The sequence below is a fragment of the Podarcis bocagei genome (assembly GCF_964188305.1).
Source record: "Podarcis bocagei genome assembly, chromosome: Z".
Taxonomy (NCBI): Eukaryota; Metazoa; Chordata; class Lepidosauria; order Squamata; family Lacertidae; genus Podarcis; species Podarcis bocagei.
Window position 1 is genome coordinate 14,953,906 of NC_138140.1, and position 15,638 is coordinate 14,969,543.

Genomic DNA, 15,638 nt, shown 5'->3' on the forward strand with positions numbered 1-15,638 from the left:
TTCCTCCAAAGAGGGTAGGGAAGATGCCTTTTCTATAGGGCTCCCTATCCTGGGGGGTATGTGTGTGTGCATCTCTCACATTTGCTATTTATGATTTGCAGCCTTACCCTTTACATATATATATATATTTAAGCTGCTCTTCTATAGGGCAGGAAAGGGCCTACTACTCTCTGGCATTTAGAAGACTTTTATTTTAAATGAAAAGAGATGGGGCTGCCATTCCATGGGGCAAGAGGAAAACGTTTTTAAGAAAAACAAAAGGAGAAGGGGGGCAAGAGGAAAGTCTAACTTCAATGGATCTCTGTCGTGGGCGCGGGAGGATTACTATATTCTGTAGGGCGGCCAGACCCTTCCGGGTGGGGGCTGCCTCCATTGAGCATGGGCGAGGGGGGAGGCGTGTGTGTTTGTGTGATTCTAGCTCTCTCAGACCCATATAATCCAGCTGATGAAAGAAATCAGGAACCAAAACGGTGTGTGAATGAAAAGCACTGGTCTCTAGTGCGCCCCCACCCCACACAATTTCCCTTCCCTCCCGTCCCCAAAATACCGCCCCGCCGACTGAGGAAAGGCGGACGGCCTCCCCCTGCCCCCTTTCTCTCAGCGGCCTTCCCGCCGTCAACCCACCTGCTTTCTCGATCTTGCCGGACATGTCGCGGCCGCGCCGGGGCTGGGCTCCGATCCCGCCCGCCTGCAGAGGGGGGCTTGGGACGGGAGCTCGGGGCTCAGAGGCCCAGCCCGGCTGGAGGAAGCGGCGGAGGTGGAAGACGACGACGACGAAGCTGCCGCCGCGAGGGAACACCCGAGCCGGGCGGGAAGGAAGCCAGTCTGCTCCGCCTCAAGACGCCGCAGCGGGGCCTAAGACGAGCGGCTCAGCCCGGCCTCCTCGTCCTCCTCCTCCTCGGTCGCCGCCGCCTCGTCTCGCTTCCCCTCCCTCGGCCGGGCCCCGGTGTGAGAGAGAGAGAGAGAGGCTGGAGAGGAGGCCGCACAGCGCGCCCTGCTGCCCGCCCTGGAGAAGGCAGTGGAGCCCGTGGCGGTGGCTAAGGGGGAGGAAAAGGCCTCTCGCCTTCTCTTCCCCTGCTGGATGGCAGCCTGCCTTGGGAGGGAGGGAGCCCCACTGGACTCAGTGGGGCAGGGGAAAGGCCTCGCCCCGTCATGAACCAGCCCCTCTGCTTAGGAAGGGAGCCCCACAGAATTCAGCAAGCCTTACTCCGGGGAAGCGGGCGCTGTGACCTTGGTTGGGAGGAAGCCCTGTTGAATTCAGTGGGGCAAAAAGGCAAGTGAGAGCTGGACCATAAGGAAGGCTGATCGCCGAAGAATTGATGCTTTTGAATTATAATGCTGGAGTAGACTCTTGAGAGTCCCATGGACTGCAAGAAGATCAAACCTCTCTATTCTGAAGGAATTCAGCCCTGAGTGCTCACTGGAAGGACAGATCGTGAAGTTGAGGCTCCAATACTTTGGCCACCTCATGAGAAGAGAAGACTCCCTGGAAAAGACCCTGATGTTGGGAAAGATGGAGGGCACAAGGAGAAGGGGACGACAGAGGACGAGATGGTTGGATAGTGTCTTCGAAGCTACCAGCATGAGTTTGACCAAATTGCGGGAGGCAGTGGAAGACAGGAGTGCCTGGCGTACTCTGGTCCATGGGGTCACGAAGAGTCGGACACGACTAAACAACAAAGTCCAGTCTAGTCAGAGGCGTCCCTCAGGGCAAAACACTGCCTACACAGGAGTAAACCCCTCCAAGGAAATGCTGTGTTAAGCCCCACTGAGTCCAGCAGAAGCTTACTCCCAGGGGAGTGCGTATATAGGATTGCCAATAATAGGTTTTATTTTACTCCCAAGTTGCTCAAGGTGACATAAATAAGTCACCCTCTCCCCATTTTACCATAATGACAACCCTGTGAGGTAGGTTAGGCTGAGGGGCAGTGACAGGTCCAAGGTCACCCAGTGAGCTTCATGGCTGAGTGAGGTTTAAATGGGGGGGGGGGGAGGGAAGCAGCAGAGAGAACCACTGTACACCACCTTGAACTGTTTGGAGGAAAAATGGGATATAAAAGCAAATAACGCTAATAAAGTAAGCATGGATAGGACTGCAGTCTATGTGTCTACTAAGGAGCAGTTATAAAGTTTCAAGGTGACTTCTCACCATAACCAATTCAACGCAGGGGCAATTGGGTTGCCTGTGGACCAGGTGTAGTGAAGCTTTGTTCCCTCCAGGTGTTGCTGAACTACAATTGCCCATCCCTGGCTGTGCTTGCTAGGGCTAATGGGAGCCACCATTTGATAACATCTAGAAGGCCAAGGTTTCTGGTGCCCCCCCCCCAGCTGTAGTAAATGGTTAAGAGGAGTTTGAACATCATATCAGAACTAAAGGCAAAGTAATCTGTAGCCATTTTGAGCAGGACTGGGGAACCTATGGCCTTCTCCAGATGTTGGACTCCAAGCTCCCATGAACATAGCCAAGAGTTCAAATGCCTCATGTGAAATACTCCTGCTGCTTAAAATTCTTAGTCACTTTTCAGCTTCAGGTGAAAATATTGCAAGATCTTGAGGACATAAACAATTTATGAACAAAACAATCTTTCACTGCCCCCTCCATATCAGCAAAGCAAAGTCATAGAGTTGTAAGGGACCACAAGGATCGTTTAGTTCAACCTCCCCTGCAATGCAGGGATCTTTAGCCCAAACTAGAGTTTGGGACTCAAACTCACAACCCTGAGATTAAAAGCCTCATGCCCTACTGACTGAGCTATCCCAGGGATTGTGTGAGTTTAATTTTCATTTTCATTCAACTGTATTGTTTTTCTTTTATTTCTTTACCATAATATGTTAATTGAATTATACAGTGGTGCCCCGCAAGACGAATGCCTCGCAAGACGAAAAACTCGCTAGACGAAAGGGTTTTGCGGTTTTTGAGCTGCTTCGCAAGACGAATTTCCCTATGGGCTTGCTTCGCAAGACGAAAACGTCTTGCGTTTTTTGCAAGTTTGTTTCCTTTTTCTTAACACCCTTAATACAGTTGCAACTTGACTTCGAGGAGCAACTCATAGAACGCGGTGTGGTAGCCTTTTTTGAGGTTTTTGGCGATTTTTGAAGCTTTCCCAAAACTTTTCCGACACCGTGCTTCGCAAGACTAAAAATTCGCTAGACGAAAAAACTCGCGGAACGAATTAATTTCGTCTTGCGAGGCACCACTGTATGTTTTTGATTAAATAAATAAAAATAAATATTTAAGAAGAAAAAAACCCTGGCAAGTGGTCAGGGATGATGGTAATTGTAATCCAGCAACATCTGGAGGGCCATATGTGCCCTCGCCCTGATTTAGAGACTAAACTGGAGGTAGGTTTCCTGGTCTTCTAAATATTTCTGTTCAAGTGAAGCTTTTCTCCTGGTATGGACAGATTAAGAGATGGGTAGTAGCCTTCCTTTGCTGGTTTTAGTTCATTTATCTCAATGCAAAGCCTTTACATTTCCCTCAGCCTTGCATTCACTTGTGTATTTAATCTTCAGAATAAGAACGCATTGGCAATTATGAGCTCCCTTTCACATGCAAGCATATTTCTATCACACAGTGCATAGTCAGACTGTGGAACTCACTCCCACAGGAAACAGTGACAGGATGGCTTTCAAAGAGGATTCCACAAATTACAGAGGATAAGGCTATCTGTGTCTACTAGTCATAATGGCTATGGTCTGCCTCCACAGTCAGAGGGGCAGAAATGCAGAAATACCAGTTGGTGGAAGTAGGGAGAAAACCTTTGCGCTCAGATCCTGCATGTGGTCACTTCCTATTGAAGCATCTGGTTAGCTAGTGTGAGAAAAGGTTGCTGAACTATATGGGACTTATAGAATCATAAAACTGTAGAGTTGGAAGGGACCCTGAGGGTCATCTAGTCCAACCCCCTGCAATGTAGGAATCTCAACTAGATTATTCATGACAGATGGTCATCCAACCTCTGCTTGAAACCTCCAAAGAAGGAGAGTCCACCACCTCTTGTCGAAGGTTGTTCCACTGTTGAACAGCTCTTACAGTCTTGTGTTCTTATCCAGATTGAATCTTATTTTGACTTTAGAATAACAAAAAGCAGGTTTACCCCCCCTCCCTCAGCCCCTAAAAAAGCGAGACTATGTATCTATGTATGATGGGAAACAGGGTATCATGCCAGTGTAACTGGGAGGAAAAGGTTTAATTAATGAATAAATGACACATTCTCCCCTCACACTGGGCACTGTGCCCTCCTCTATAACCAACTGCCTGAAAGGCACGGCTTCTTGTTGGTTCAGTTGTAATCCTGACCCTGGTTGGTGCACTCTTTGACAGTTCCAGTGGAAAGCCTTGAAATTATTTTGGCCAGACAGAGAGAGTGGGTGGCCTCTAGTGGTGGTGGTGGAGAGAGAAATTATGCTGCATAAATCTGGCATAATATATATTTAAAAATACAGTGGTACCTCGGGTTAAGAATTTAATTCGTTCCAGAGGTCCGTTCTTAACCTGAAACTGTTCTTAACCTGAAGCACCACTTTAGCTAATGGGGCCTCCTGCTGCGCTGCTGCTGCACGATTTCTGTTCTCATTCTGAAGCAAAGTTCTGAACCCAAAGTACGATTTCTGGGTTAGCAGAGTCTGTAACCTGAAGTGTCTGTAACCTGAAGCGTATGTAACCCGAGGTACCATTGTATTACTTTCCAAAACTTTCTAACCCTTTTAGAGAACCTGTACCACACCAGCTTGCCTGTTGGACACCCCCTGCGTGATTGCTACAGAACCCCATTGCTTACAGATAATTGTGGGAAAGGTTCTGGTTTGCCTCCTCTGTTCCTAAGGTGACAGTTCTGATGAGTAATCTGCCTTTCAGGTAAGCTTTTTCCATATTATAGAGCTCCATGTTAAGGAAGTCCCTGTTTTTGTGGAACAGCATATGTATTTTTTGAAAACAAATGAAGATATTTTTTTTTATGTTTCAACAAACCATTCCAGTTGATTGATTTTTATTATGTATGTATGTATTTAGGGACGCGGGTGGTGCTGTGGGTTAAACCACAGAGCCTAGGACTTGCCGATCAGAAGGTCGGTGGTTCGAATCCCCACGACGGGGTGAGCTCCTGTTGCTCGGTCCCTGCTCCTGCCAACCTTACAGTTCGAAAGCACGTCAAAGTGCAAGTAGATAAATAGGTACTGCTCCGGTGGGAAGGTAAACAGCATTTCCATGAGCTGCTCTGGTTCGCCAGAAGCAGCTTAGTCATGCTGGCCACATGACCCGGAAGCTGTACGCCGGCTCCCTCGGCCAATAAAGCAAGATGAGTGCTGCAACCCCAGAGTCGGCCACGACTGGACCTAATTGTCAGGGGTCCCTTTACCTTTACTATGTATTTATTTATTTATTTATTAAAAAAAGGTCTCTGCCTAGGGCAGTGGTTCCCAAACTTTTTCAAGCCACCACCCCCTTAGTTCCATAAGTTCATCCCCAGTGCCTCCTACCCTGCTCTATAGAAAATATGGTTCAGAACAGCTGTTTGCACAACTAATGTTATTGTTGGGATCCATCTGTCTCGAGAGACAATGGAGTGCACTTCTGGGGCTGAAGTCAAACTGCTGGAGAGTCCCAGCACCTGCTGCGGCTGCAGAGACCAGTAATTCATAACTGCTGCCTCCTGTGTTGTTTTTGCTCCAATAGCAGCACCAAAAGTGCCATCCCCGGGATGCAGGCCTGGGCAATGTGCATGGAGGTCATGGGCTGCCCATACAACCACTGATGTGGTCCAAGGGAAAGCAGAGCAATACGTTTGGCTGCCAGGAGTTTCCAGAAGTAGGCATACAAGGTTCCAGCCAACTGTGGGGACTTCACTACAGATTTTTGTAATGTTTACTCTCTATCTTTCTTCTCCAGAAGATAATAACACAGTAAAATTCAAACCAGTAACAATTAATTGCACATTTATTCAAAATCCAACTAAAAGTATTTAATTTAATTAATTAAACAAAATTGATGAAGTTGATCCAGTGATTCCAGCTTTTCTAAGTCATTTACATCTCCAGTGCCTCCCCCCACCCGTTAATCCCTTCGCCAGGGAGCAGTACAGCCACAGTTCTAGGGTGTTTGTGTTGTTTTTAATACACACCTTTGTGTTTGTATTTCTCTTAAACCTATTTTTGTTGCTTTTGCTGTATGCTTGTAAATCACCTTGAAAGGCAACTCTTTTATTAAATTAACTCCAGTGTTTTTCATAATACTAAACAACATTGTTTTGAAGGAATACAAGTCAAACCTAAAACAAAATCTTGCTGTGTTGTATGGAGTGTTGTTGTTCAGGCATCCATGACTTCATCTATAATATGCTACTCTTCCTCCCTTCTGGTTTTCTGTCCTCCCCCCACACCTCATCTTCACTATACATAAAAGCCACCAAGATACCACTTCAGACAGTTATGGGTTCCCTCAAGGAATCCTGGGAGCTGTAGTTGGTTAAGGGTGCTGAGAATTATTAGGAGATCCCTATTTCCCTCATGGAGCTGCAATTCCCACAGTGGTTTATCAATCCCCAATCCCAGGGAACATCTGGTAGGACCCATCACTGCTCTCCTCCAGAAGCCTGCAATTAAGCCTAAACAGTAAATGCACACAACTGAAATGGCTTCTTAGCTGTCATTCAATCACATGTGGCCTCAGTTTCCCCTCCACTGTCACTCTGGCTGCTGTCCTAGAGCTGAATAGGCTTTATGAAGCAGAATAGGGTCAGATGTTCCAGTAAGCTCCCAGCTCCAGAGGGTGACCAAGGCATTGACAGAACCACAAGCCATGTCAGCAGGAACACACACATCCCTGAGTTAACTAAGAAACAGTTGGATCTATCAGACTCTGGGGGTGAGCCATTCTAATTGGCCTCCACCCCTGCAGAGTTTTGAGGGTGCCAAATAGGCACATTTCTCCCATTAATGCTGTGAAAAGCTTTGCCTCCTAATTACTGCATTTCACGCTGCAGGAGCTGGCCAAGCCTCCCCCACCCACTGCCAGTTGGCAACCATAATGTTATATTCTTAGTTGTCATTAGCCCTGGTGTTATTATCCACAGCCAAGATATGTTTCCCATAACTGAGATTCAGCGATTGTTTTGGGGGTATTTAAGAGAATAATTTTCTTACTATCAGCTCAATGCACACAGAGTTCCAGGGAGTTAGCATTGAGTCGTGGGGAGTGGTCTGCAGTGAGACAGGAGCTGTGGATAAGGACCATAGAGCCAGCCAGGAAGCATCAAATGCTGGAATTAAAGCAACAACAGTTGCAATAAGTTACCTGAACCATTTGGGCACAATAGAAAGGCATCCTATTCTTCCCTCACTGATTCCTTCTTGAGTAACCATTTGTTCCTTCAGGCTTTACTTCCTTCCTACTGCTTCTTCAGTGTTGGATCTTCCTTTTCACATCCTCATGACTCCATGATGGCCAAATGTAAGCTTGTGTTCAGATTGGTTTTGTTTGCCAGGCTTGATGAACCTTAACATTTCTTTATCCTTCCAACTAGCAGTCTTACCAGATTATTTATTTATGCACTTCACTGTGCTATTTACACACACACATGAACAAGGGGCAAGTCAAGAGGCAGGGTAGAGGGGCAAACCAGAACGCCAAAACCAAAGGGCAACTGTATGAAGCAGATAAGCTCAAGCAAGGTTTATCTGGAGCAGGAACCCCTTATGGCTGTTCTTGTCCAGAAGGAGTCAATATCATCCAGAATGGATGGAGTGGGTGCAGAAACCCAGTAGCATAGTGTGGGGGGGGGGACAGGGATGGTTTCCCCAAGTTCAAAATTGTTAGAGGAGCAAAATTTCAACAACTAGCAATTCCTCAATACTGTGTGCTTCTGTTGCTGGGCTCCATTGAAAATGGCTTCTCCGTGCAAACCAGGAAGTGACCTCTCCATCCAGACAATGGATAGAGTCTGGACGCATGGATGGAGTCTGGAGTCTGGATGCAGCTGCGGTCTGGGTGAAGCATTAGGCAGTTGAATGTGCATACATACTCTGCCTGTTTCCCACCCACACATCCACATGGCCCTGGGCCCTAGCAACCCACACTACACTACTGCAGAGACCAAGGATGCTAAATTGCCCAGGCCGTTGCTGCCACATGCAGTTCTGTGCCTCACCACACAGGGCAGCTGCACATAGATCCAAAAGTTCTTCATATGAACCCCTCACAGCCCCCAGCAACAGGTGAAACAGAGGGCTTTAATGTGCATCAATCACAACACACATCAAACTAGGCCAGAGGGGTATAACGTTGTGTCTCTTTCTGTTCTGTGGCTCCAAGGATGAGGTGGTCTGCTTCATTCCATTACTTGCTCATCAGTACTCTTGCTAATTCTGGTATTCAGAGGTGAATGTCAATCATTAGTTAACCAGGATCAATGCACAGGCAACAGGGAGCAATCAGGAGGCTTCTGGGAACCCCAAGGTCTGCAGAAGTACGAAAAATAAAAATCCAGGGAGGTGATGATAGATAGATAGATAGATAGATAGAGAGAGAGAGAGAGAGAGATGGATGGATGGATGGATGGATGATAGATATAATGTATTCCTGTTAACTCAATCCATGCATCAACTAAAGACTCCAGAATAAATGCAGCAGTCAGCTTAGTGTTTGTCTTGTTGCCCAGGAGTACAAGGACCCACCTGAGGACCCGAATGAGAGGATAGTTCATTTGGTTACAACGTGGTGCTGATAATGCCAAGGTTGCAGGTCTGATCCCAGAAAGTGACAGCTGCATATTCCTGCATTGCAGGGGGTTGGACTAGATGATCCTCAGGGTCCCTTCCAACTCTATGATTCTGTGATATGAGAATGCTGAATGATCAGGATCAGCAACTGCAGAGGCAGAATTAGGGCAGCACAACTGCTTCTGCAACACTGGGCACTGAGTCTAGGGGGCGCCATGGGGCACTTGTGAATTGAGCACTGCTAAAATTTGAAAGACCAAAGTCCACTCCTGGCAACAGGAAACAGAGGAGGGTTACATTGACAGTTGTCACACAAAGGAGGAATATAAGAAGGGTGGGAGGCATCACCAGGGAACTGTTGTGATTGATGATTTTCAGCTTGTTAAAAACATAAGAATAGCCCTGCTGGATCAGGCTGAAAGACCCACCTCATCCAACATCCTGTGCTTACAGAGAACCAACCCATAGCTGTCAACTTTTCCCTTTTCTTGCGAGGAATCCTATTCGGAATAAGGGAGTATCCCTTAAAAGAAAAGGGAAACGTTGACAGCTGTGAACCAACCACATGCCGCATTGGGAAGTCTGCAAGCAGCACCCTGAGTTCAACAACTCCCCCCCCCCCCCAGGTTTCCAGCAATATATGTGAAGATATTGTAATTCACTTCCAGATGTCTCACAGGAAGCTGTTCATAAATGAAATAAATAATAAATAATAGTGGCCAACCAGATGCCTAAAATATTTCAAAGTAATAAATCTAACACAATTTCTGATACATTTTGATAATTTTTAAAACCTCATTTAAATTGTTTTTGTCTGGCAAGAATCTTCACTGAAGTATATGGATATACTTTCAAATATATGTGGTTAGACTATTCCAGTCCAAAATGTCCTCTTTTAAAAGGGCAGTGTTTAGTTCATTTATGTCCTTAGATGTATTTTTCTTAAAGAACAAAAGAACAAAGGCATCTAACAGATTCAGACAGAGAAAAACAAGAACAAAAAACAAATTCCATAAAAATAGACAATCCTATGTTGTCTTCAACTTAGGTTCTACTCAGAGTAGACCCACTTAAAATAATGGATCCATGTTAGTTATGTCCATTGTTTTATTTATTAATTCATGCACAACTTAAATACCATAATGGCCTCTAAAACAGTTTTACAGCTATAAATAAAATAAATATGTAATGAAAAATGTAATAACAAATCCATCAGAGTATTAAAACATCAGGGTATTAAAACAAATGGGTCTACTCTGATTAGGACTAACATTGGCTCCAACCTCATTTTTTTCCATTACAAAAACTTTTAAGCCTTCATTTGTCCATCCATCAATCAATTCATGATTAAATCTAAATTCAATAATAGGCCTACCATAAACACAAGTTATAATTTGATACCATCAATTTCCTCTAGAGGGCAGCATTGCATGGGACATAATAAACATGCCATTATAATTGAAGTTTAAATTATTAAAGGATTCCAAACAGAGACATCTGCATTCAGTGTAACCGGCTGATGCATGGAAGCATAGCAAAGATCTACCCACTTGCTACCAAAGTGTTACATTACAGTACGAGAACAATGCATCTCTTTGATTAACCTTGATTCCTGGTTGTGGTCAATAGGGAGAACCAGGTCTAGGCATCCTGACCTCTTTAGACACCCCCTTGCTGCTCGCCAAGGCTCTCCCTGCCCATTTCAATATTTCCTTTAAAAGTTTTTTTTTCTTAACTAATTTTTAAAGTTGTCAATCAAATATTTGTTATGGTCAACCAAACACTAAAGAAGGTGCCAAATATCTTCCTATATACATAAAACAAATGGATGTCATCATGCTGCAGTTCATGTGGCTGCTGATAGGCTGTAAAGGTAAAGGGACCCCTGACCATTAGGTCCAGTCGTGGCCGACTCTGGGGTTGCGGCGCTCATCTCGCTTTATTGGCCGAGGGAGCCGGCGTACAGCTTCCGGGTCATGTGGCCAGCATGACTAAGCCGCTTCTGGCAAACCAGAGCAGCGCTCAGAAACGCCATTTACCTTCCCGCCGGAGCGGTACCTATTTATCTACTTGCACTTTGACGTGCTTTCGAACTGCTAGGCTGGCAGGAGCAGGGACTGAGCAGCGGAAGCTCACCCCGTCGCAGGGATTCGAATCGTCGACCTTCTGATCGGCAAGCCCTAGGCTCTGTGGTTTAACCCACAGCGCCACCAGCGTCCCTTTGATAGGCTGTAGTGAAGTTTAATGGAGGGAGGGAAAACAATTGAGAAAACTGCTCTCTGTGGCTTCTTACCCTTCTTTAAAAGAGGCTGGGGTGAGCTGTAAGCATTGAGTGAGGTGTAAAAAGAGGGGTTTGGTCAGGTGTAGAGGGAGGTGGGGTTGGTGTGGGGGAATAGAGGTTGGCAAACTCTGGGTTGGTGAGCAGTGCCCCTAATATATTTAGGGGGGGAAAGCCATAATCATAGCCTCAGAAAAAGAATCGGGGTCTAAGAAATATTTCAACATTCAAATATGTTGCCACCCCTCTCCCTTTCAAGGAAGATATCAAAAGGATCTCCAAAGACCAACCAGGAAACTGCCCCGTAAAGGGACAAATTATGCATTATCTGACCCGTTGATAGAATCTACAGTAGAAAAAACACTTGAGCCTTTCAAGCTCTATAGCATTGCTAGGACTTTCCCTTGGGCTGTGTGTTATTTGGGGGCAGTGGACGTTGTTGCCTGTTTTTTATGTCTTGTGTTTTATTTGTTTGGGGTGTGTATATGTTTTGCCTAGTTTTAAGGGGGTTCTCAACATCATCACCTTTTCAGCTAGCACCAAGTTTGTAATCCAAGAGACTGAACCAGGCCCCAGCAAGGCCAGGGTAAATACAGCAGAAGACAAGCCCAGGTAGAGAAGGCAAAGGTGGGTCAGCACCCTGGATAGCTCCCAGTGACACCTTGGCTGGAAGCCAGACAAAGCAAGCTGGAAGGTGGCTCCAAGAAGTCGCAGGATGAGACTATGCCTGAAGTAGGTCCACAGCTACTTTTGAGTGCTAGACCTGGGAGACCAGGGTTCAAATCCCTGCCCAGCCATGAAGGGTGACTTTGGGAGACTGAGCAACTGTCTCTCAGCCTGACCTACCCCACAGTCTTGTTTTGAGGATTAAATGTAGCAGGGGGAGAGAAGTGTATACATCACATTGAGTTCTTTGGAGGAAAGGTTAGGAGTGTGGCGAAAGGCCATAGAGTAAGCCACTACAATGCATCTTTGAGACTGAGCTGGCTTCCTAAATCATCTACAAGAGAGACGTTCCATATAAAATCTCAGCATGCAACCCATGGTGTTTTTTCTAGTCAAATAATCGCCAACAGAACCATCATTCCTTTGAAAACTCTTCCTATGACCAGCAAATTCAAAGGCAGAGTTGTTCTCTCCTCTCTGCCTCCCCCACATCCAAAATCAGAGAGGAGCTGAAGGTGACTCTGGGCTTGCTTTGCAGAAAGAAGAAGAAGAGGAAACAAGTGAAAATTAACAGGACACAAAAACAAGGAAATTCAAAATCAATATCCCAAAGTCAAATCCTAAAAAATCATGCTCTGGAAGGAAAGGTGACCCCCACGAGAAATGTTACAAGACATGACAGCTCTGATCTCCAATTTCGTTTCTCCTTGCTCTAGTTCCGGGCACGCAGAGTTTATTCTGGAGCCAAGAAAACAGCATCCCTCCATATTGCCAAGTTCCCACAAACTTCCTGGATGCTAACAGTGGACCAGTAACACCAGAAATGGGGAGGGGAGGGGAAGGTGTGTGTGAAGAAGTGTGTGGGGGGTGCTCCTAAAGACTGAAATTCAAATGGGACCAGAACTTTTTTTTATCATGGAGTAGGATGCCAGACAGCCCTGCCCTCCTCTGCAGTGCTGCCTTCCATACCCTGGTCCCCTGCTTTCCATTTCTTACTACAATCAGCATTCTGTGGCCACTGGGTTCCCCCTCTCTCCCTTTAGGATTCTCCCCCCTACAGAAAACTGGTGCGGTTTTTTAACATGGGCCTTAGGTTTCTCTGATTCCTTCCTCTTATGGATGGAAGGTGATGTTTTGGATAACTAAGGAGGCACACCTGAATAATGAGTTCATTGTTAGTATTTACGCAATGTTTTGTGTGCTGTGAGTGGGTGCAGGAGCCTTTCATCTGAGGGCCATGTTCCCTTCTGGGCAACCTTCCAAGGTGGTGGGCAGGACCAGAAGCAAAAGTGGGGGGAGGAATGTATTTTCGCTTTACCTTTGTGCACTAGGCTTGTTTCTGCATACACTCAGAGATACCCCTCCCTTCACTCTCTGTCCTCTATCCAGGCAAGCAAGAGACATGATTACAGCTGAAGGGTACATCCCAGGCAAGAAAAAGCTCTTGGGGAAGGTACAGATTGAGGTGTGTCACCTGAGGACAGGGGGTGTGACCTCGGAAGCTGCGTAGCCTAGAAAGTCCCACAGGCCTGGCAGAGAGGTCTGGAGGGCTGCATTTGGCCCCTGGGTTTAAGGTTCCTGACCGCAGAAGAGGAGAGCTCTCTTAGAATCATAGAATTGGTAGAGTTGGAAGGGACCACGAGGGCCATCCGGTCTGACCCCCTGCAGTGTAGGAATATTTTGTCCGATGTGGGACTCAAACCCATGACCTTGTGATTAAGCTAACTCAGCTGCCTGGTCCATTAGACAACACATCTGCCTTTGCAATTGCTTCCAGACCACACTTTTTAAAAAATAAATAAATCAGGGCATATTGTCCAGATAACGAGAGAAATGCCACAGCATTATTTCCTTTCTTAAGCACTCCTCTTCACGATCCCTGCACTGCAGGGGGTTGGGCTAGATGACCCTTTGGGTCCCATCCAAACCTTACAGGTGTATGATTCTATAATTCATGTCTGCCTCAACTCCGTCTCTGTGTTTCCTTTTTCCCCTTTTCAGTGCCTGACCTCCAGATTTCCGTCTTTGGAGGTTATTTATTTATTTGTTTATTTATTTTGTCTGGTAATTCAGAGGAAGCAGCAGGGAAAGGAGCCCTCCATAATGCCTATTTGTTGACACACAGAGCCTTTTCCTCGTCAGACAAAGGGAACAAAGACCAGGATAGGCAAGGGGGTCCATAGCGTGGCAGGGAGGGCAGTTGTGCCTTCATTTCCCGGTGGCCACGGGAGGTCCCCAACCCTTGAAAAGTTAATCGAGTTCAACTGTGCCATCAGAGAGCTCCTACCGAGCCCAGTTGGAAGGAGCCACTCGGCTCATTTATTCTGGCCCCACTCAAGATTTCGCCTCTTGGCATCTTCATTCCTTTCACATTATCCACCGGAAACTAAACCCTACACCGCCCGGCAGATTAACAATACAGTCTCTGAATGTGTCTCACATCCATCGAAGTTCACAAAAGCTGATGCCTAATAAATTTTGCCAGTCTTGAAAATGCAACAAGTCTCTTTGTTGTCAAAGAGGTAATTGTCACTCAGTGGTTGATCTAGAATGGGCCTTTTGTGTGAGGCAGAATTCAAAGTAGACTAGCACAGAATGCTGCTGCCTGATCGCTGACAGGACCGAGGCCCTGTCAGTGTACAACACCTGTGCTCAGAGACCTGAACTGGTTGCTGATTTGCTAACCGGCCAAGTTCAAAGTATTACCAGTGGTGTACAAAGCCTTTAACAGCTTGGAGCCAGTTTACCTGAGAGATGGCCTGACGCCATATATGCCCACTTCGATATGCGAAACCGGCACAGTTACAGATGCCACAATAATATAAATAAAATTAAAAGGGACAGAGCAGTGTAGGGATTTGCATGTTGGACCCAATACATTTTGCTGGCTGAGGTAGACAAGATTGCACTTCCCCTCCCCATTCCAACACAAAAAAATCACATAGAGATACATACCAGACAGACAGTTAAATCTTACTTTTTTCCCAATTTTTTTTATTGGTTTTCCAAATTTATAACAAACACAAAAGAAAAACATTACAATATTAAATAGACAAACAAACAAATATGTATCCTAACTGTTAGAATCCCAATTTAAATATCCTTGTTGAATGACTTCCTCAAATCCCCCCTAACTGCGTTTCCATAGAATTGATTGTAGCAGTTTTCCAATATCCACTTTCAAATAAAATTAACTTATTCAATTAACATCTTTCTTTCTTTTCATAATGTTCTCAATCCATAATGTTATACAATTCAACATATTTTACTCCTAGGCCAATTTGGTACATACAAGTAGTTCTACTTACGTTATGTTAGAATGTCTAGCTAAATAGTCCTTGAATTTCGTCCATTCTTCTTGATGCTCCTCCTCTTTCTGTTTGCGGATTCTTCCAATCAGGTTGGCCAACTCCAAAAAGTCCATCATCTTCATCTGCCATTCCTCCACTCAGACAGTTAAATCTTACTTCAGGAGTGGGGAACCTCAGGCCTCCTGGACCACACACTGACCACAGCCACTAGTACTAAATAACTTTCAGAGATTGCTTACAAGCTGGCCCCTTACTCAAGAGTAGCACAAGAACCCTGGGCGCATAGATGTATGCTATGATGCTGTTGTTCAGGCTGGACCTTTGGTGCTGATGTTCTCGAGGACTGGAGCACCACCACCTTTTCCTCCAACAGCTACAGGGATTCTCCAGCAAGTCCTGACCCAGAGGGCACCCCAAGGGGATCCTAAATACCAGTACCAGAAGACCCTGTCTGCTGGTTAAGATGCTCAACACGTGGCGTTATCCTTGGAGTACTCCATGGCTGGTATCAGTCCAGGATTAGGTATGAGAGACTTGGACTTTTAGACTAGGGAAATCAGGGTTCAAATCCACATATAAAGATTACTCGATAACTTTGGGCCAGGCAGAACCTCTCAGGGAGAGGCGTCTGATGTCTTGAGAATGTCAGGCAAGGGACAGGACAT

The 15,638-nt window shown here is 45.9% G+C and overlaps 1 protein-coding gene and 1 long non-coding RNA gene across 9 annotated transcripts in view; one reads left to right on the forward strand and one right to left on the reverse strand.

Moving 5' to 3' along the window:
• Positions 1-901, reverse strand: part of RAPGEF1 (Rap guanine nucleotide exchange factor 1) — a 107,696-nt gene extending 106,795 nt beyond the window's left edge. For 4 of the 8 annotated variants that reach the window (XM_081179181.1, XM_081179183.1, XM_081179180.1 and 1 more), the window contains exon 1: positions 625-896. In XM_081179181.1, coding sequence (XP_081035307.1) covers positions 625-649 — 25 coding nt within the window. In that variant the 5' untranslated portion in view covers positions 650-896. Of the gene's footprint in view, positions 1-624 lie in introns of all 8 variants that reach the window. The other 4 variants (XR_014004072.1, XM_081179184.1, XM_081179185.1 and 1 more) reach the window with 4 other exon arrangements.
• A 208-nt stretch (positions 902-1,109) lies between these two features.
• Positions 1,110-14,698, forward strand: LOC308578748. Its single transcript, XR_014004081.1, has 3 exons — positions 1,110-2,768; positions 4,712-4,858; positions 11,530-14,698. It is a non-coding gene; the product is annotated as an uncharacterized lncRNA (long non-coding RNA).
• Positions 14,699-15,638: the final 940 nt, after the last annotated feature.